Genomic DNA, 21,765 nt, shown 5'->3' with positions numbered 1-21,765 from the left:
CTGAAGGAGGCAGGCCAAATCCCATTTCCAGACCATGCGTTGCAGCGAAGTAAAATAGCTTGTGACAATTTTCAGTGTTATCCATACCCAAAACATACACAGACTGAACTCAGTGATCTCCATTTCCATAAGCAGTCTGGTGTATTCTGTAGACCGATGCAGACAGCCTGAAAAGCCCAAGGAGAAGCTGATAAATAGAAATGAAAGCAAGAGTATGCATGTTTGGTGGGACGGAAACAAAAGCTAGACTAAAGGCTTAAGGTAAGATGTTCCCCCAAACAAAAATACCACCCTATCTCAGTGGGGAACCGGCTTGGAGACCTAGGAGAAACAGCGGGCATTAGGACCCAGTTGTAAGTAGAAGCTGAGTGGCAGGACCAGAGGAGTTAAAATGAGCTTGGGGGCGGGGCAAGGTGTACGCGGGGGCGGGGCCTCGAACAATATTCCGGTTCATTTTTGAAAGTTGTCTAGGTCTTCAAACATTCCCAACTGGAGCCAGCAGTGGCCAACATTGGGGGAGTCATGTGGACAGATTTGAGTGGATAATTGGATGAGTTCGGTAGGTTGGAGATTCTAGAGCCCGTTTAAACAGTTTGGTTTAAATTTGAAATGACAGGCAGGACCAGTGGAATGTCTTATTCTGCTGCCTGAGGCATTCCCCCAGGTTTAGGGAAAGAAGGAAATGAACCCAAGCGTTGGAGGTTCGGGGGACTATCCTGTGCTCATAAGATCCAGCAGAGTCACAAATTAAACATGGGGGGTTCCCTGAATCTCTAAGGCTTTGTGATCCTTCGAAGAAGCTCCTGGGGCTTCTTGGAGTCCTGTCAGGGCACCTGTGAGTCAGACCCTGATGGATGGTTACCTTGTCCTGCAGAATTTTGGTGCATGGTGGCAGTGATCAAACTGTGAAAGGCCTCTCAGCTTGGAGATCAGAGAGTCTGGGAGGAAGAGGTCAGAAGAAGGAACTGAGGAAGACAGATGGAGAGACAGGACAGGGAAGAGAGGACAGGCCAAGCTGGGTTTACACAGCACCGATAAAGCCCCAGGACCTGAAGATCTGTCTATGAGCTTACACTAACCATTGAGGCAGAGGCCACAAAAGACTGGAGGTCTCAGGTCACATTGGTGGCCTTTAGTTTATATAGTGAGCTTAGAAGGTATCCATGCCACACTGTGGGGGTGGAGTGGGGAAGGAGGTCTCTCTGCCGAAGAATGTAAGAAAATCTGTTACACCAGAAGTAAGAAAATGAGGCCTAGAGGCTGACAGACTCAGTTTAGCAGGCTAAGAAAGCTTTACTGGATCAACAAGGGGCCTCAACCTTTCCCTGGGATGAAAGTTGAGTGCATTTCCAGAGGCTGGGGGGACCCGCACACATACATAGGTAGCTACCAGGAAGTTACAGATCCCCTGGGTTCGGTCCCCAGCTCTGAAAAAAGAAAAAAGGAAGTTACAGATCTTTTTGTGTGTGCAAATTGACTAGGAACAGATTGGGTTGTTTTCCAGACAGGATATCTTGTTCCCTCAGGTGGAGCTGAACCGTCAGACTGGGGCCAAACTGGGGCCAAGCACGTCTTTATGGTTAGGGGGACATAACATAGGACAGCTCACTCCACTCCTAATGGCTGGAGCCACTAAGCAACGCTAGCAAGTGCTCTAACAGGAGCTGCAACCCCAGCCCACTTGATCCTTCTGCCACCACAAATTAAGACACAGGTCAAGCTGTGTGCCTCAGTAGGTGAAATCTATTTAAAGTGCAAGAGAGGGAGCCAAGGTTTCCCCTTGGTCCTCTGTCCAGTTCCCAACAGGTTTCTCTCTCTCTCTCTCTCTCTCTCTCTCTCTCTCTCTCTCTCTCTCTCCCTCCCTCCCTCTCTCTCTCTCCCTCTCCTCTCTCTCCCTCTCCTCTCTCTCCTCTCCTCTCTCTCTCTCCTCTCTCCCTCTCCTCTCTCTCTTCTCTCTCTCTCTCTCTCTCTCTCTCTCTCTTCCTTTACTTAGAGTTATCTCATTCAGACAAAGAGGAACCTTTCCAGCCTCGGGGCTCAGAATGGTGAGCATGCTGGTTCATTATCTCCAAGAACCTGCTTGGCTACTCTCACCTGTTAGGGTACCTGGCTCATTCAGTCTCTCCCATCAGCCTCTGAGGAACCAGGTGGCCATCTTCTTGTTTCCTCCAAGAGGGGCAATTTCACTTTCTGGGGCTGTGGACCTTCCTTCCAAACCCCACGGGTCTTGGAGCCACAGAACTTTACCATCCCAGTCTCTGCTCAAGAGACGCTGGGCTCCGGTTATGAACAAGCTCCCTGGACAACTCTGTTTCCTGCCTCACCCCACGAGTCCCTCTTCTTGGATGTTTGCCTTTTTATCCACCTTTTTCGTTCCTCCACAATCCAGGCTGGGGCAGCAGGAGCAGCAGCAGGTTTCCACCCCGGGCTGGTCCCCATTGGACTTCCCCCAACGCCTCAGGGGACACCTCTAGGCTGTTACTAAGACTCTCTCAAAGTCAGCCCTAGGGACTGCAGGAGGCGAGGGGCAGAAAAAATTGGCACAAAGGTGCCTTGCCTGAGCTGTCAAAGGCTCAGATGGAGATTGCAGCCACCAAGAAGCAGCCAGAACTTCAGTCAATTCTTTCCTACCCCACTCCTCCACCATAGCACCTCCTCCAGCTAGGGGAATGGTTTCAGTGATAGAGAACCTGCCAACACACAAGAGTCCCTGAGGAAACATAAACAAACAGATGCGATGTGGCAGTTTGAGCTCTGGGCTCTTCAACTTACTTCTCCTATAATGGAGTCCCTTAGAATCCTCTGGAAAGGGAGAAAGAAGACACCTCTGGGTAGCCAAGGACTGGATAAGCAAATGCATAAGAGTGCCTTGGAGCTAGACACATCTCAGACAGACAGACAGGGAAAGGAGTTGCTAATAGGTACCGAAGATGGGAATGTCTGCTGCTTTTCCCTCACTCCTGACCTGAGACAACAAGCCCTGAGGTCTTTTTTTCCTCCTGCCAGAGAGACCACCTATAGCTGCTTGTGTTTGTGGGAAACTTCCTGGGGAGATGCAACAACACATATCTACTCACCCCAGAAAGGGAACCCAGGACAGACCAAGGTCCAGATACTGATCAAGTCCAAATTGGTGAACCAATGAATTTTGTTGGTATTACTTGCAGGAGTATGGCTGAAGGGTTACTTACAGAGGTGAAAATGACTCAGACAGCTGTGTCACTAAAGCCCACCTGTAATGGCTGGTTTTATATGTCAACTTGACACAAGCTGGAGTTATCACAGACAAAGGAGACTCCCTTGAGGAAATGCCTCCATGGGACCCAGTTGTAAGGCATTTTCTTAATTAGTGATCAAGGGGGGAGGGCCCTGCCCAATGTGGGTGGTGCCATCCTGGGCTGGTAGTCTTGGGTTCTATAAAGAAGTAAACTGAGCAAGCCAGGGTAAACAAGCCAGTAAGCAGCACCCCTCCATAGCCTCTGCATCAGCTCCTGCTTCCTGACCTGCTTGGGTTCCTGTCCTGACTTCCTTTGGTGATGAACAGCAATGTGGAAGTGTGAGCTGAATAAACCCTTTCCTCCCCAACTTGCTTCTTGGTCACGATGTTTTGTGCAGAAATAGAAACCCTGATTATACACCACCCCAGCATGGGTGACAGCTTAAAAAGCTGGGAACCTGAAACATACTGTGCAGCCTGCAGGCAGCTCAACAGATTGGAGAGTCTCCTTTCTGGGTGTCTCAGTTGGTCTAAACCTCTTCCAGTCTGCTCGGAGGTTTCTGCTTCTTCCAGCTAGCTGGTCTGGCCTCAAGAGTCTTCTTTATTTCTCAGCTTACCTGAGTTTTCTTTTGCAGTTTGGCTTTCCCTACTCTGGAGGGAAGGGGGCCTAGTGAATCTGCTCAGTTTCAGGAACTTCCTGAAGCTGTTTGAGTTGTTTGACCTTCCTGCTTAAAGAGTTTCTGTTCATAGAATGTTTTAATCTTGAAGGGAACTGTTACACAACTGGTCAGATGTGTTCAAGGAGGTTCCAGAACTGGTTTACCTGAAGCTGTGGGCCTATTTGTTCTCCTTTCTTTGTCTAAGTTAATCATCCCAAAATTAGGGGAGGGAGGGAGGCTTGCCCTTCCTAAGGAGTTAAGACTTAAGAGTCACTGAACGACCCCTCTGTCTCTCCTCTGTGAAGGCTCTCTCTGTGCCTTGCTCTGTTTCTTCCAGGTTACTTTTCTTTTTTTCTGCCTTCTGTGAATTTTTTCTCCTCTGCCTTGTAATTCATTGATTGGTGGAAAAAACAAACCAGACAAGATTTGCCATGTGTAGCACCCTAGGCAGATGTGTACCTGCCCCACAGTTCATACTTAAAACACCTTTATCCTACTTTTACTTATGTACATGAGTGTGTACCCATGCATATGAAGGTGCCTGGGAGACCAGAAGAATTTGCTGGATCCCCTGGAGCTGGAGATCCTCACAGTTGTGTACTGACTACTGTGGGGGCTGGCAGCAAACGCACTGATCTGTCTACAAGAGCAGTGGGCCCTCTTAGTAGCCAAGTCCTCTTTCCAGGAGTAGGGTCCTGGCTCCAATGAGAGATTTCTATGACAATGCTCAATTCTATCTATCAAAATGCTTGATTAGTTCTGAGTAAGCCAAAGTACTTCATCCTTACAGTAACTTTCTGGGGGGTGGGGGGTGTCTCTTATTGATGCCCCTGCCTTACCATAGGAAACCTGTTTGCTCAGCCAGTCTTCCTGTCATTTCCCAGGGCATGTTCTACTCTGAGGAGTGGACTCAGGCCATGGTGTTTGCAAACAGGTGGTTGTTCCCTCTGTGTGATGCTCAAACATACAGACTAGAATGTGGTCATGGCCCTGGGGTCAGATGAGCAGAATCTAGTCCTGGTTTTACCAACAACCAACTTGTCTTGGAGCAGGACCCCAGGGATCCTAGCCCACTAAAAGGGGACTGAATGGTGTCTCAGGTCCAAGGGTTGCAGGGGCTCTGTGGTTGAGTCAGCAAGTTCCCCAGGCCTGCTCTGGAAGTAGGAGTCATCCGGGATAAACACTACTGTTTACCGATTCGAAGGCAGTTCTCACTAGCAAGAGCTACCTCGGGACAGGGGGCTTTTCCGTGATTTTTATTCCCATTTTGGCTTTTTCTCCATATTTTACTTTGATTGGTTTCACGGTGCAAGAGATGGAACCCAGAGCCGGGCGCAGACGCTACACCACAATTATCCTCAGCCCTCCCGGATATCTAAACTCACAAAGGCTGAAAGACCCTGAGCCGAGGGACGCCCTCCTCCCAGATCCACAGTGAAGAATCCGCGGCGATCACTACATCCTTGTTTTGAACACGAAGTTTCTCTCTGAGCTGTTTCAAGGGCAGGTCCTCCCGAGGGCCCAGCAGTGGCGGTGTCCACCAGGACGCAGAATCGGAATGCCAGAAAGCTGAGCCCGGAAATGCCAGGTTGGGGAGTGGAGGAGACTAAGAGGGCCAGGCGTGGGAGCACCTGAGAACGAAACTCGCTCTTCCCGTGTGGTCTCGACCCAAGTTCATTCGAGAACCCGAGTCTCGTGGTTGCTTTTGGCCGGACGGTCGCGGGATCATCTTTCCCTGGGCTCTGAGCGATGGCGGCGCTGTGGCCCGCCCCTGCACCCGAGAACTCAGATGACAAGCGCGATAGAGCCGCAGGGCTGGGACAGCGCCCGGTGCCCCGCAGCCGGCGCTCAGTGCACAGGCCCGGGAGCGCGTCCCGCAGCGGCGGGCCAACGCTCGGGGCCGCCTCCTCCCAGACCCCGCGGGACTGGGATCGTTGCACAAGGCCCTCCTCCCGGTCAAGGTGGAGGAAGTTGCCGGAGAGGCGGGAGGGGGGCAGCGCCTGTTGTTTTCCGCCAGCCGGGCGGGCTGGGCGCAGGGGCGGGGCGCGCGCCCCAGAGGCGATTGTCGGGGCTCGGCCGGAGCATCCTTGCCGGGGAGCCCCTCGCCGCGGGCCGGGGAGCCCCAAGAGCCCGGTGCACCCGGAGCTCCGCGCTTTCCCGGGAGTAGATCTCCGGAGTGATGGCCGGATTGCGCGTCCTGCTGTGCCTCGGGGCGCTGCTGGCCCGCCAGGGCTCCGCAGGTAAGGGACCTGACTTACCACCCCCAACCCGGGGACCTGAAAGCCCCCGCGATAACGTGCGGCAGGGCCCACCGAGGGGCACGTGGAGGGGAAATCCCCCCCCCACCCCGCCCTTATCCCATTCGTTGCTAGCTCTGTGTTCTGGCTTTGCCCGCGGCGCTGGCGCACCCGGCTGAAAGCTACGGTTTGTGTTCGTCTCCCGGCCTCCCCCAGATTGAACTGGCCTTACACCTGTAAATTGTGCCTTACACCTTCCCTGAGCGAGTCTACCTGTGCAGACAGACCGGTGCATTCCAACCCGCGCCTTCCTCTCCCATCTCTTTTCCTCTTACTTTTTCTTTTGAGATCATTTCAGACTTGACCAAAAATTACCCACCCCCACCCCACCCCCGAGACCAGACCTAGCCCGCAAATGGACCTATGTAGCTCACCTACACCGCGTCGTTGCAGAAAAATAGCGCGCGCGCGGAGGGTGGGGGAGGATTGCTTAGCAAGATGTGTAGATTGGAATGGAGAAAGATTGGAAAAGGATGTTTGAGTTTAACTCGCCCGCGAATTCGTTTCTATCCCACAGGAATGATTCGGGGTTGCGGGGGGGGGGCCCACAAAACCAGGAGGTGGGTAATTTCCAAATCCACCCCACCCACCTGCCAGCCTTGGGCGGTCAGGAAGTAAGCTATTCAATCGTAGCTGAGCTCCCAGGAGCGGGAGAAGTTCTTAACTATTCCGCTCTTACAATTTCCTCAACTAGTTTGCTTTTAGAGCTTACTTACCTTTGTTTTTAGCCGTCGTGTAAAAATTAGTACCATTTCCCGTAACCTAGGTTTGCCCGAATATGTGTGTGTGTGTGGGGGGGGGGGGGGGATATGAAGATTTGACAACACGGACTCTCCCACCAGGGACTGGGCAGTGGCCGTCTGTGTTATCTAGGACATGTGACCCCGAATTGGTTCCACAGTTTCCTTGCTGTGTTATTCCCCGGTCTTATTTTGGTCGTGGATTTTTAAAATTTTTTGCGGATGATGCATGTATCCTAGGCAGCCCTCGGCCTGCAGCCACACCACCAACTCCTATTATGGATGGTACCTGGCGGCCTCGCCGGGCCTTCGGCCTTACCGGGCATTCAACTTAGTGACCCTTCTGCTGTAAGCGCTTGGGTGGGAGTTAGAGGTCACTGTCTTCTTCTGAGGAGGTCTCCGTTTCCTGAGAGGAGCTGGCAGGAGCCTGAGCTAAGAGAGTGCTGGGATGAACTTGCTTTCAGAGTGTATAATTCTTCCCACTTGGGGACCTCCCTCCAGATATCCTGCTTCCTTGCTTGAGTCATGGTCTCCCTATGTAGTGGCCTCATGTTTGCCATCCTGTCACCCCAGCTTCTTTGGTGCTGGGGCTCTAGGCCTGAGGCACCAGCCCTGCCTTTCTGCTCAGTAATTTTTAGGTTCAAACTCCCAGGCCTGCTTTACCTGTGTGCTAGGTGCCCCAGGGCTTGCTGGGTATTCATGTTAGTCTCTTTTTCTTTTTTTTTCTTTTTTTTTTTTTTTTTTTTTTTTTTCGGAGCTGGGGACCGAACCCAGGGCCTTGCCCTTGCTAGGCAAGCGCTCTACCACTGAGCTAAATCCCCAACCATTAGTCTCTTTTTCAAGTGGAGAGGTGGGGCAGGTGTCTTTCTTCTGACTCAACTACACGTGTTGTAAGCCGTTTACACGAGGATAGCATCAAGGCCCATGGTCATGGGGCTGGAGATGTAGCTTGGTAGCAGAAGGCTAGAGCGGCATGAGGAGAACCACGTTGTAACCCTTCCCCCACCCCCACTCTGGAGGTGTGCCCTCTCCCTTATTGCATTTGAACACAACACCCTAGACAAGGTGTCAAGCTGGCACAAACCGTACTGCGTTTAATTTTTAAAATTACATCTTAAATTCTCTGTGTGTGTGTGTGTGTGTGTGTGTGTGTGTGTGTGTGTGTGTGTATGTGTATGTAGGGGGTATGTATGTATGTACCATGGCGTGTGTGGTGGTCAAAGTATAACTTTGGGGGGTAGTTCTCTCCTTCCATTGTGGGGGTTCTAGGGATCAGGTTTGGTGGCAAGCACCTTTGCCCTTTTCATAGGCTTTGTGTCTCTCCTGTGTCTGAGATCCAAGTAAATCTGACCCATTGAACTCGAAACTATGAGTATCCCACATCACTCGGGACACACATGGAGCCTGATGTGGCATGTATTGGATCAGGGTGTATTGGAATTGGTGTACCTTCAGGGCCACCCTCTCCTTGTCCATGACAGACATCACTAGTTGATAACCATTCTCCGAGGCTGATCCGCTTCAGCTGCATCGACTAGATGATCTAAGGTTGTATTCAACTTCAGTAGTTAGAAGCAGTGATGTGGGCAGAGCCAGGAGGAGATTGGCCAAGTCATAGTCTTCTTTGAAGATGGTATTAGCTCAGGTTTCAAGGTTAAATTTGCACAAAAGCAAATTTGTGGGAGGGGAAGCAGTTAACTCTGAAGGATGCTCCGTGCAGCCGTGACTCTGCAGTTCATCCTTTCTTTGGTGGGGGACGTCAGGTGAGAACTGGGGTTGGTAGGTAATAATTTAAAAATGATTCTCAGCCTCCCACCCAGACCCCTGCTTCTTACTCCCAATGACCCTTTGGAGTCAGGGTCTGTCTTCTTAGTTCAGGCCAGCTTTGAACTTGCTCTTTCTGCCTCAGCTTTCCAGTTCCCCCCAACCCTGTAGCACCAGGCTCAGCTCTGATGTTTAATTACCACCCTTAAATGTTTCATGCTGTTTGAGAATGGCTAGCATTAGTGGGTTCTCTACTCTACAGGTATTGGCCTAGCCCCACCCCAAACCCCTTTGGTTTCTGGCTTTGAAAACCTTTTGGAAGTAGTGTGACTAAGATGGGCAGAGACTTAGGACTTCTTGTGACCCTGCCCAACTTCCGTCTTTTTTTGAAAGGAGTCCTTTCTTATTACTGGAGGAACCCAGCCCAGACACTCCATAGCAAAGTCACAAGGGGCAGGTGGCAGTTTCTTTTTGCTTATAACAATTTTATTAAGTTATAATCTACACACCATAAAATCTACCCTTGGGCTGGGGATGTAGTTCAGTTGGTAGAGGCCTTGCCCTGGGTCTCAGAACCCCATAAAACCAGTGCACACCCATCGTGTTGGCACTGGGGAAGTGGATGCAAATCCGAATTTTATGGTTATCTTCAGCTCTGCAGTGAGTTCAAGACCACCTTTGGCTGCTTCAGACCCTCCCTGTCATAATGAATTCTGAGGCAAAACAAACGAAAGCCACCCCGTTGGGGCAGTGACATGGCTCAGTGGGCAGTTTAAATAGCTTTTTAAAAAAAGATTTATTATATATAAGTACACCGTTGCTCTCTTCAGACACACCAGAAGAGGGCATTACATCCCATTACAGATGGTTGTGAGCCACCATGTGGTTGCTGGGAATTGAACTCAGGACCTCTGGAAGAGCAGTCAGTGCTCTTAACCGCTGAACCATCTCTCCAACCCCCTTCAGGACTTTTTTTTTTTTTTTAAATCACCAGTTTGTGCCCAAATCCCTGTCTTTGTGACCTCTCTAGAATTGGATGTTGATTGTGGAAAGTTCTGGAATATTGGGCTTCTCAGGAAAAAGCAGAGTGTGTTTGTTTCTTTTTACCTACAAACCAACCTCCCCTGGCCAGCTGTCATTTGCCCATCAGTCTTGAGCAGGTGTTGGAAACGCCCTCTGTCCCCAGTCAGGTTTATCATTTTGTAGCCGCCCCACCCCCAACCCCCCAACACCTGACCTCCCGCCTCTTCCTTGAGGGTTGGGATTCCACATGGGTGTTAACTCTGCTGGCTGTGGTCCGCTGTGCATGCGCTCTCTGTCTCTGTGTCTCTGTCTCTCTCTCCCTTCCTCCCTCCCTCCCACCCTTCCTGTCTGCCTAGGTTCCTGAACCCAGCCCGTGCCTACTTGTGTATCAGTCCAACTCTCCAGTCTTGCCTGGCATCCACGTAGGCAAGCCTGGGAGCCCTTCCTGCTCCCTGTTCCTCACCTCTCTCCTCCATACCTGTTTTGTACCTGTTTTCCCACTAGCCTGGGAAATGGACCGTATATTCTTTCATTTGTCACCAACAGATCCCCAGAGCCCAGCAGGGGACTTGCTTCCCAGAGTCTACACTGTATCCACTGTCAACCCATTCTTGCCTAGAGCTCCCCAAAGTGATTAATCTCAGGGACAAGGACACTAAGATCTGATCCCCCACCCCCACCCCATCTGGTTGTCTAGGCAACAAGACTGCTTCATAATATTGTGGCCTGACAGATGGCCACCTGGAGAGAGACAGTATTGCTTGTTGCTCAACACTGTTGGGGTGATTGGATAGGCAGCTCTGTTGATCTTGCCTGGGCCCTCACATTGATTGGTAGCTCTGCTGATCTTGTCTGGGCACTCCCAGGTCAGGAAGGTCTGCCCAAAGTCTTATCTAGAGCAATTGCATCTGGGACCTCTGAGAACCTTAGCTCTGCCCCATTTGGAGTTCATCCTTGCCCTGCAATCTGAGTTGGGCCTGTCCTCGTGGACAGCAGAGGACTAGAAGGGGTCCATCGGACGATGTGGCACTTGCGCTTGGTATGTGGAGGAACCATTTCTGTTGCTGTGATTGACAAAAATCAACTTAAAGAATTAGGAGGGGGGCTGGGGATTTAGCTCAGTGGTAGAGCGCTTACCTAGGAAGCGCAAGGCCCTGGGTTCGGTCCCCAGCTCCGAAAAAAAGAACCAAAAAAAAAAAAAATTAGGAGGGTTTGTTTTGGCTCAGTGTTCCCAAGGGGTGCGGTAGTCCATCGTGGTAGAGAAGGCTAGCTGCAGGAGTCCGAGGCTATTCCCCCTCAGTGCATCCTTCCAGAAGCACAGAGAGAACAGGAAGTATGGCCGGGATCCATAAACCTCAGAGCCTGTCTCCAGTGACTCACTTCCTTTAGCAAAGCCTCCGCCTCCTAAAGGGTCTATAACCATCCCAAACAATGCCACGGGTGGTGGGGGGATGGGAACCCATGGGGGAATTTCACATTCAAACCATATCACTACTATTTAAAATGTTTGGTGAAATATCCGGGCATTTAGCTCACTGTTAGGGCACTTGGAGGCTCTGGGTTCAGTGCCCAGCAGGGTATAAACTGGGCAGGGAGGCACAGCCTGTGATTCCAGTGGTTGAGGGGAGGTGGAGACAAAAGTTCAATGGTAGCACATGCCATGAGGTGAGTTCAAGGCCAGTTTGGGCTACTTGAGACTCTGACGCACGCATGCACGCAAGGGCACGTATGCACGCTAGGGCACGTATGCATGCTGGACATGCCATTAGAAAATAAAGTCTTACTGTTCTGAAGGGGTTGGGGCCAATCAACTGAAGGAATGAGCTGACAGCCTGACCTTCCCTTTACAGACTCAGAGGCTGTGGCTATCGGCGAAGTCCATGAAAATGTTACTCTACGCTGTGGCAGCTTGTCAGGATCCAGAGGCCTGGTGACCTGGTACCGGAATGACTCCGAGCCCGCCTTCCTGGTCTCCTCCAATTCCAGCCTCCCTCCGGCTGCACCCCGTTTCTCTCTAGAGGATGCAGGTGCCCTGCGCATTGAGGCTCTGAGACTGGAGGATGACGGCAACTACACCTGCCGAGAGGTTCTAAACGAGACCCACTGGTTCCCTGTGCAGCTTCGGGTGACCAGTAAGTGGGACTGCTGGGGATGGACTTGGGGAGGCAGTGAGAGCCTGTGGAAGAGGTGGTCACTGTGAGGAGTGTGGGCTTTTGTGACAGGTGGTTTCCGTCTGGACGAGTTGGAAGCCAGCCTGGGCTACACTGACCCTATCTCAAAAAAAAAAAGCTGAGGAACTACAGCCAAGGCTGTCTGTCCTCAACACGTGTACACACACATGTTCACACACCTTCCAACAAACACACAAGTGTCCCTGAAATCAGATGAGACCTTGTGCTCCCTCAGTACATCGGATGCATACCGAATTGTGGGAAGTCCTTCTCTGGGAAATGTGGGCCTGTGGTTAGTGCAGCTTCTCCATGAAAACCAGAGGCAGGTGCCCCGTTGTGCTCACCTGCCACAGGGCTCCCAGGATCTTACTTCTTTGTCCCTCCCAGATGGTTCTCTCTCTCTCTCTCTCTCTCTCTCTCTCTCTCTCTCTCACACACACACACACACACACACACACACACACACACACGCTCATCAGTGGCCATTTTGGATAACTGTGGCTGAATGGAGACTTGGCCTCATTTTGCTCACAGAGTGTAAGGGTGTTGAGAGCTGATGGGAGCACGTTCCTGGGGGGGCCTGGTGCAGCCTGTTGCCAGTAGTAAGTCCTCTGAGGGCTACACATCTGGCTCTGGTCTTGGCTCCGTTGGTCAGCGTTTGGTTTTATCATCCAAGAAGTTCAAGGTCACGGCAGACTTTTGCTGCTTCCCATACTCCGATAAGAGAAACTGGTACAATGAATAGGACCTTGGCTGTGAACCTGGGGTCCTCTGTTTAAGCAGGTGACTGGATTCCCATGGGAAAAATGCATCCCAAGGTCCCAGCAGTCAGGGTGCCTCCTGGTCTTTTCCTCCTCCCTTTCTCTCTTCGCTCCCTCCTTTTCTGGAGGTAGAAGGTCATGGTAGAGATAGAGAGGGGTCTGTATGTAGATCAGACTGGCGTTGTATTCACAGAGATCTGCCTGCCTCTCTCTCCAGGGTGCTGGGATTAAAGGCACAGGCTTCCCACCCAGCCAGCTCGCTCTTTTTATGAGACAAGATCTTGCTATGTAGTCCCAGATGGCTATAGTTTAGGAGTAGGGTGTTTACTTGGCCAGAGCAAGACTATGCCTTGTGATCTGTCGTCCAACGAACGGGAGAGAGAAGGGGAAAAAAAGAGATAAGAACATAGTTTGGGGTGATATCCCAGAGCTCTAGAGGAAAAGGTGGGACAGCAGTGAATTCAAGGTCATCCTTGGCTACCTAGGAAATGTGAGGCCAACCCGTGCTACCAGAAAACCATAAAGCAAAGTGCAGCGACAACACAACCCCTCACAGCTGCAATCCCCCTGCTTCCCCAGGACTTGGGTCATAGGCACACATCCCCTCTCCCAGGTCTCCATCTGGGTGTTTGATGGGGCTCTGGCTTTTCTTATCTTTTCATTGAAATGGTAGATGGCTTGGTCCTGGGGCTCTCTTTCTTTAAGGAGAAAAGTTTACAAATGCTCTAACACAGCCTTGGGGACTAGGGAGGGAAAAGCCGGGAACTGTTCCAGACTATACAGGTTCTTATCTGCGCGTGACCTTGGTCATCCGAGATGGGTGCCGTAGAGGCCTGTGTCCAGCTGTGTTCTCCAGACTGGGAGGCTTCTGTTTCTGTACCTCCTGCACCAGGGGGAGTCAGGTTTCTGTGGGCCAGGGTGGGAGGGATATCGTCCATCAGTCCCACCTACTGAGTATATAGTGCTGTGCAGTGTCCGAGGGTGAGGCCGGGGTGTGGCTCAGTGTAAAGGGTTTGAATGCATGAAGTTCTGGGTCCATCCCCAGAACAATGGTGGAGCTTGGTGTGCTAGTGCATGCCTGTCTTCCCGACACCCAGGAAACAGAGGTAGGATTAGTTCTTCAAGAGCTTCCTTGGCTAGGGAAGTCATAGGGCTACATGAGACCCCTGCTACAGCGTACTCATATACATAGCATAAATAAAACTTTAATTTTTTTTTAAGATTTATTTTTAATGTGTATTCATGTTTTGCTTGTGTGTATGTTTGTGCCTGTGTGTATGCCTCTGTGTGTGTGTGTGTGTGTGTGTGTGTGTGTGTGTGTTTGGGTTTTTCTTTTTTTTTTTTTCTTTTTTTTCTTTTTTTTTTTTTTCGGAGCTGGGGACCAAACCCAGGTTTTTCTTTTTTTTAAGACAGGGTTTTGCTGTGTGACCCTCGATGTCCTGGAATTCACCCTGCTGGCCTCGTATCTTTTTTTCATTTTACATGAGGACACTGTAGCTGTCTTCAGACACACCAGAAGAGGGCATCAGACCCCATTACAGATGGTCGTGAGCCACCATGTGTTTGCTGGGATTTGAACTCAGGACCTCTGGAAGGGCAGCCAGTGCTCTTAACCTCCGAGCCATCTCTCCAGCCCTGGAATTTACTCTGTAGACCAGGCTGGCCTCAAACTCAGAGATCAGCCTGCCTCTGCCTCCCAAGTGCTAGATTAAAGGCTCGCGCCACCACCATGCACGCAGCAAGACCCTGTCTTTAAAAAAATAAAAAATAACGGTGCCGGAGAGATGAATTGTCAGTCAAGAGCGCCGGCTGTTCTTGTAAAGGACTCAGGTCTGGTCCCCAGTACCTCCATGGTGGCTCCCAAGCATTTATAGCTGCAGTTCCAGGTGACCCGATGATGTGCTAGGTATGCTCATGGTGCATGTACATATATGTAGGAAAAACGCCATATACGTAAAGTAAAAGCAAGTTAAGATAAAGGCAAGACAGAGTAGGGCCACGGTTGCCTTAGGATTTTGTTACTCTGTTCCTAAATGTCTAGAAAACCTCTGGCCCATATTCCGCGCTTGGTATGGCGGCCTGCCCTGCCAACCTGATTTGTTGAGATCCTCGTGGGTAAGGGGCGGGGCTCCAGCAGTACGCCTCTCTGCCATTGGCTGTTGGTAGACCAGCCCACAGTCAGAATAGAGAGACCAGTGTTAACTAGTCCTACAGCCTTGGTGCTTCCTTCCTTCCTTTCTTTCTTTTTTTTTTTTTTTTTTTAAGTTAATTTATTTATTTTATGTGAGTACACTGTTGTATTCTTCAGTCAAGCACATGAGAAGAGGGCATTGGATCCCATTAATGATTGCGAGCCACCGCGTGGTTGCTGGGAATTGAACTCAGGACCTCTGGAAGAGCAGTCAGTGCTCTTAACCACTGAGCCATCTCTCCAGCCCAGCCTTGATGTTCCTTGCACAGAGTCTCTTCTTGGTGCTTCCTGCACTTCTCTTACGATTTAAGAGCTGAGTGGTGGAACCAAACGAGGATTCCAAAAACCAGCCCACGAAAAATCCCAGTGAGATCTCAAGACACCTGGACAAGGCTCAATTCGGGTCCAGTTTTCTCAAGCAGTTGCTACGAGGGCAATGCGGAAGCAGGCTTGTATCTGCCGAAGCCCCTTGCCAAAGCCCCTTGGCGGTCAGCTGGGGCTGGGGACTGGGGCATGCTCCTAGCAGCCTGTGTAGCTGTTTTCAGTGAACTCGTGGCAGTGGGCGTTTCAGGGAAGATCCACCTCCCTGAACTGAGCTCCGATCTACCGAGCCCTGCTTGTTGGCGAGTTCGTCATGGCACAGGTTCCCGGAGACAAGAGAGGGCAGTGGGCACATGGAGGGGAGATCATTGGCCCCATCAGAAGTCGAGGTGCTTCTTGCTCAAAGTTTTATTAACTTGGTTTTGAGGCGTACCTGGGTGCTTAGAAGAAACAGAAGGGAGAGGTCGTGCGCTGGGTTTAGGTTTCCTACCATGGAGCCTGGGATGAAAGCTAGTTCACATACCAGTGAAAAGTGGGATTTAAGGAGCTTTGGGTGTGGTGTCACAGATCCATAATCCCAGCACCTGGGAGGGGGAAGCAGGAGGACCAGAAGTTCAAGGTCGTCTTTGACTAGGATGCTAGTTTGGGGCTAGCCTGGGCTACCTGAGAGAGCCAACACAAGCAACGACAAAAGTATTGTGTGAGGATTGGGGTGTGGCTTAGTGGCAGACTGCGGTCTAGCCTTACCAAGCCCTCAAAGCAGAATAGAAGGGCTGGGGCTTCAGCAAACAGGTTCTCAGTTGGTGAAAATGATGTTTGCATTCTACAATCTGCAGTTCGTGGACCCGAGCCTTTCAGGTGGGGCCATATTCTGCCTGTGGCACCTCTTGGGTGGGATGAAAACCCAAGAGAGTCAAGAAGTCAGGCTCCCTATAACTGAGACTCCGCCCAGGGCTTCGGATGAGCAAAGAACCCTTCAGGAGTTTCACTGGGGTCTCAATTTGATTTCTTTAGGATTCCTTTTAAATAGTATTTTAGCCTGGTTTGGTGGGGTGCACCTTTCATCCCAGCACCTGGGAAGCAGAGGCAGGAGGATGGCTGAGTCTGAAGCCAGCCTGGACTATATAGTGAGTTATGGGACAGCCAGGACTACACAAGGGTTAGGGTGGACCGCTGTCTAGCCTCACCGGTGAGACCCTGTGTCAAAACACAGGATTCATTTTTATTTATGTATTCGTGTGTACTGCCACAAATACATGGGTATCTGTGGAGACCGGAGAGAACTTCCGGTCCATGGAACTGGACTTAGAGGCGGTTGTGAGCCTTCTGGCATGGGTGCTGGGAACAGAACCCAGGTCCTCTGCAAGAGCCACAAGCACCCCAGCTGTTTCCCCGGTTCTGATTTTTAATTTTAAAACATGTTTTTCTTGTCAGTTTTTGTTTTGCTTTTTATATTTTTTAAATTTAATGTGTGCGCGCATAGGGTTCTCATGAGGAGGTCAGAGGACAGCTCGTGGGGGTCATTTCTCTCCTTCCACTAAGTGGGTTTCAAACTCAGGTCGTCAGGCTTGGCGGCAAGCTCCTTTACCTGCTGAGCCCTCTCGACTGCCCTCTTAAATTTATTTATTTATTTATTTATTTATTTATTTATTTATTTATTTTTGTGCTGAGGAGAGTAAGTGCTTGCCTGTCAGAGGCCAGAAGACAGCTCTCAGGAATTCTTTCTCTACTTCCCCAGGGTGGGCAGGGTTTCTCATTTGCCAACTGCGCTGCGTACCACAGGCTAGCCTCTGGCTTCTCAGTGGTTCTCTTGTCTCTGCTTGCTATCTTATTGTCATGCTAGGAGACTCACTTTACCACATCTGGCTGTTACATGAATTCTGAGACTCCGACTCCAATTTTGAGGTCTGCTTGGCTGCTGTCTTTACCTGCTAAGCTAGGAGACCTGAGGTATGTGACCTGAGTCATATTACCTTTGCCAGCTTAGGCGTTGGCTGCCCGTACCTCAGTACTCTAGCAGAACCCTGTTTAGTCGGCGGGATGCCAAAGGAAGACACACCCTAGGACCTGTCGAGCCGCATACCTGACTAGCCAGCTGAATGCAGCATTCAGGTACCAGCTCCCAGGCCACCACCTAAGTCTGCCCCCAGGCCCCTAGGGGCCGTACGCGGTATAGTTCCCAAAGATCCACCTGACAGGGCTGTCCTGACCAGGTAAGTAAAGCATATCTGTAATCCTAGCACTTGGGAGGCTGAAGCCCAGAGTAGCTTAACTTTGGGGCTAGCCTGGGCTACTTAGTGAAGCCCAGGGAAACAAGGTACTTTAATTGAAGGGTTGCATAGGAAAATTTTTGCATCCCACAGATGACCTCCCCCCTCCCCCACTGACCTACTTCTGGACTAAATTGCACAACTGTATCCTTTCCTTTGACCCTTCCCTGGCTGTTTCTAAAAGAGCTCTCAGAGATCATGCTAATGTGAGCCGCATTGGGAGTACCCATGAGTGTCGTTTAATTGGCAAAGTAGTGATGTAGATCCGTCTCTTTTCTTCCACTTCCTTTTTGAGTACTTTTTTGAACAGGGCCTTGCTATGTAGCCCTGGCTGGTCTACAACTCTGTATGTTCACTAAGCTGGTCTTGACTCCCAGAGATCCGCCTGCCTCTCTCTGCCTCTCAAATGCTGGGATAAAAGGTCTCTCTCCCTCTTTTCATGCTTCTCTTCCTCCTCCTCTCCCTCTTCTTCCTCCTTTCCTCTCTTCTTCCCCCTCTTCTCCTTCCTCTTCTTTCCCCTCTTCGCCCTCCTCCTCCTTTTCCCTCTTCCTCTCCCTCCTTTCCCTCCTCCTCTCCATCCTCCCCCTCCCGGCCCCCTCTCTCTTGCTCACTGAACCCACTAAGCACACACCACCCCTCTGAGATGCTTTTCCAGCAGGGTGTTCTGTTTTTACCAAAAGGAACTTAGGTCTTGGATGCATTGGGTAATTCAGCACCGGGCATTTTGGGGGGTCCAGAAAGTTCAGGGCCGGATGGGTTATAGCTCATTGGTAGGATGCTCTTTACGCAGCATATATGGCCCCTCCCCAACCTCAACCCCCATCTCATTCCCAACACTGAAAAACAAAAACAAAAAGAGGTTCAGAGATGAGGGTGAACTAAGACGAGGTCCAGCCCTTTGTAGAGAGCTTCGGGCGCACCAGGCACCATTCAGAGGGCTCCATCACCTAAACTCACTTGGTGGGCTCAGTGACGCTGTTGGGAGGATACTGTCATCACACCCATTTCATAGAGGGAGAAACTGAGGCTAAACAAGGATGACTAAGGTACCGTTAGCCACACAGCTGGAGTTCAAAGTCAGGTCTGGAGTATCATTTTCTGAGTATCAGCATGATGTGCAGGGGGAGGAGGGACTTCTGATAGTCTGGACAGCTCCTAGCTCCGCAGGACCAGCGATTAGATAGAAAGCAACCACCATGAGGCAAAGGGCCCCGGGCCAGCACACTCAAAGGCCCAAGCTTTCAGTGGGCTCCTGTCAGCCCTAGGAGAACTCCAGGATCTTTGAGGAACGTGGATGTTCCACAACCACGTTGTCGAGAGGCTGAGGCCCAGCGAGCCCTGGTAACAGGTTTGGGGCATGGTGGATACACTCCTGACATCTACTTCTAGGTCCTGGGGCCTCGAAAGGAGATCAGTCTCAGGCCCAAAGTGTTACTTACTTTTCGGCACCTACGTGCTTTTCCCTTGGAAGGGACCTTTTTTTTTTTTTTTTTTTTTTTTGGTTCTTTTTTTCGGAGCTGGGGACCGAACCCAGGGCCTTGCGCTTCCTAGGTAAGCGCTCTACCACTGAGCTAAATCCCCAGCCCCATGGAAGGGACCTTTTTATAGCTAGGTTTGCATGTATGTCTGTGCATTGTGCGTGTGCCTATGGAGGCCAGAAAAGGCGGTCAGATCTCTGGAGGTGGAGGTAAGGACGGTAGTGAGGCCCTGTGTGGGTCCTGGGTAGAACCTGGTCGTCTGCAAGAGCAGCCAGTGCTTATAACCACAGAGCCATGGCTCTAGGCTCTAGGCAAGGTTCAGTTTATATATATATGTATATGTATATGTATATGTATATGTATATGTATATGTATATGTATATGTATATGTATGTATGTATATGTATGTATGTATATGTATGTATATATACACATATATATGTGTGTGTGTGTATAAAATGTGTTTTTTGTTTGTTTTATGTGTACAGGTATTCTGTGTAAAGGTCAGAAGAGGGCATCAGATCCTCTGGAATTTGAGTTAACAGACAGTTGTGAGCCACCATGTTGTTGCTGGGAATCCAGCACAGGTCCTTTGGAAGAGCAGCCAGTGCTCTTAACTGCTGAGCTAAGCTATGTCACCACTGAATTTTTCAGTTTGTGTGGTTTGGTTTGGCTTTCTTGAGACAGAGTCTCATTTTGTATAGCCCTGGCTGTCCTAGAACTCCCTGTGTAGACCAGGCTAGCTCTCAGAGAACTGCTGACTCTGCCCCATGCACCACCTTGTCTGGCAAGATTTATTTTTAAAGTGTGTGTGTGTGTGTGTGTGTGTGTGTGTGTGTGTGTGTGTGTAGGTGCATACATACATACATGTATGTACAGATGTGTTCAGGTACCCAGAGGAGACTGTAGGTGCCCTGGAGCTGGGGCCAGTTATGGTTCCTGGGAACCTCACTCTGGTCCTCTGAAAGAGCATCAAGCACTTAACTTCTGAGACATTTCCAAGCCCGTGCAGTATTTCCGTGCCAGCTCTTGGGAAGTAGAAGCCAGAGGCCTGGAGGCTCTTCATGGTTCAGCAGGGGAGGTAGCTCAGCTGGTAGAGTGTTTACCTAGCATCATGAAGCCTTTCACAGCACCACGTGGACCAGGCATGAAACACATGCCTGTGACCACAGCACTTGGAAAGGCAGAGGCAAGGGGATCAGAAGCTCAGGGTCATCACCAGATACAGCGTTTGAGGCCAGCCTGGGCTACACGAGATCCTGTCACACATGCACACACACATACAAAGTGGAAAGGTTTTTTGTAAAAAAGAGAATTATTTATTTATTTTATGTATATGAGTACATTGTAACTGTCTTCACCAGAAGAGGGCATTGGATCCCATTACAGATGGTTGTGAGCCTCCGTGTGGTTGCTGGGAATTGAACTCAGAATCTGTGGAAGAGCAGTCAGTGCTCTTAACCGCTGAGCCATCTCTCCAGCTTGGAAAGTACTTTTTATTTTAAAGGATGTACTCGCCTATCCTCAGCCAATTTCTTTTAACTGTCCAAGGACAAGTGAGCAGAGGTCCTCAGAACCTTGCATGGGCTTGGCACACAGTGAGGGGCCATAGACTGTTTTTGTTGTTTGGTTCCCTTAGCACTGCATTGGTGATGAACATTCCTCCCCCATCCTCCGTCCCGTCTCTTTCCCAGGTGGCCCTGCCCACATTGACGTTAACATCTCAGCCACTGGCACCCTCCCCAATGGCACCCTGTACGCAGCCAGGGGCTCTCAGGTGGACTTCAGCTGCTGCAGCGCTGCACAGCCTCCGCCCGAGGTGGAGTGGTGGATCCAGACCCACAGCAGCGTCTCCGAGTCCTTGGGAAAGAACCTGTCGGCCAACAGCTTCACTCTGATGCTGATGTCCAAGAACCTCCAAGGCAACTACACTTGCTCAGCCACCAACGTGCTCAGCAGGAGACAGCGAAAGGTGACCACCGAGCTCCTGGTCTACTGTGCGTAAGCAGCACGCCCCTCCGTGAACCGCGTCTGTGCCTCTTCCTGTCTTCCTTTGAGCTTAAACACTGCTTTCTTCTGCCTCGCACAGTGGCCTCTACTCCGTGGCCCTGCACTGTGCTTTGGTGTCCTGCTACTTTTCAGGGCTGTATAATACTCCATTGCATGCCCGTGCCCAGATCTTAACATGCTTCATTGCTGCCTTCAACATACGTGGACTGTCAGGCAAGGGTTTTCCTTTCTAGGTCAAGTGAGCATCCCATCCATCCCCCCCACCCCCAGCTGAGGACCGAACCCAGGGCCTTGTGCTTGCTAGGCAAGTACTCTACCAGTGAGCTAAGTCCCCAACTCCAAGTGAGCATCTTTTATCTGGAACGTAGCAGAGCCCTCTAAGCTGTAGAGGGAAACTAATACAGAGCTTTTTTTTTGGTTCTTTTTTTTTTTTTCTTTTTTTCGGAGCTGGGGACCGAACCCAGGGCCTTGCGCTTCCTAGGTAAGCGCTCTACCACTGAGCTAAATCCCCAGCCCATACAGAGCTTTTATACATTCAATAATTTTATATTATTTATATAAATTATACGATTTATAAAATTATAAATAAATTTAGAATTTTGTGATTTTATAATTTTTATACATTTATAATTCTATACATATAAATACATTTACTTTTAATGGGGGCGGGGGGATTTTTAATGTTTCAAGGTGTACAAAAACTGGTTATGGTGGCTTACCCCCGTATTCCCAGCACTTGGAAAGCTGAGGCAGGAGGATCATCATGAATCTTAAGCCAGTGTTTGCTATGAAGTGACTGTCTCACACACACGCACGCACGCACGCACACACGCATACGCACACACAGGTAGGGGGTGAAGAGG

At 50.4% G+C, this 21,765-nt stretch overlaps 1 protein-coding gene across 5 annotated transcripts in view; it reads left to right on the top strand.

Annotated features, from left to right (window-relative positions):
- The first annotated feature begins 1,985 nt into the window (after positions 1–1,985).
- Positions 1,986–21,765, top strand: part of Vsig10 (V-set and immunoglobulin domain containing 10) — a 37,941-nt gene continuing 18,161 nt past the window's right edge. For 2 of the 5 annotated variants that reach the window (XM_006249437.5, XM_063271345.1), the window contains exons 1-3: positions 1,986–6,116; positions 11,551–11,832; positions 20,587–20,889. In XM_006249437.5, coding sequence (XP_006249499.1) covers positions 6,056–6,116; positions 11,551–11,832; positions 20,587–20,889 — 646 coding nt within the window. In that variant the 5' untranslated portion in view covers positions 1,986–6,055. Of the gene's footprint in view, positions 6,117–7,978; positions 7,990–10,056; positions 10,123–10,593; positions 10,740–11,531; positions 11,833–20,586; positions 20,890–21,765 lie in introns of those variants that run through there. The other 3 variants (NM_001271336.1, XM_039089495.2, XM_063271346.1) reach the window with 3 other exon arrangements.

This window comes from Rattus norvegicus, chromosome 12, assembly GCF_036323735.1.
Source record: "Rattus norvegicus strain BN/NHsdMcwi chromosome 12, GRCr8, whole genome shotgun sequence".
NCBI lineage: Eukaryota > Metazoa > Chordata > Mammalia > Rodentia > Muridae > Rattus > Rattus norvegicus.
This window is presented reverse-complemented; position numbering and strand designations above follow the sequence as displayed.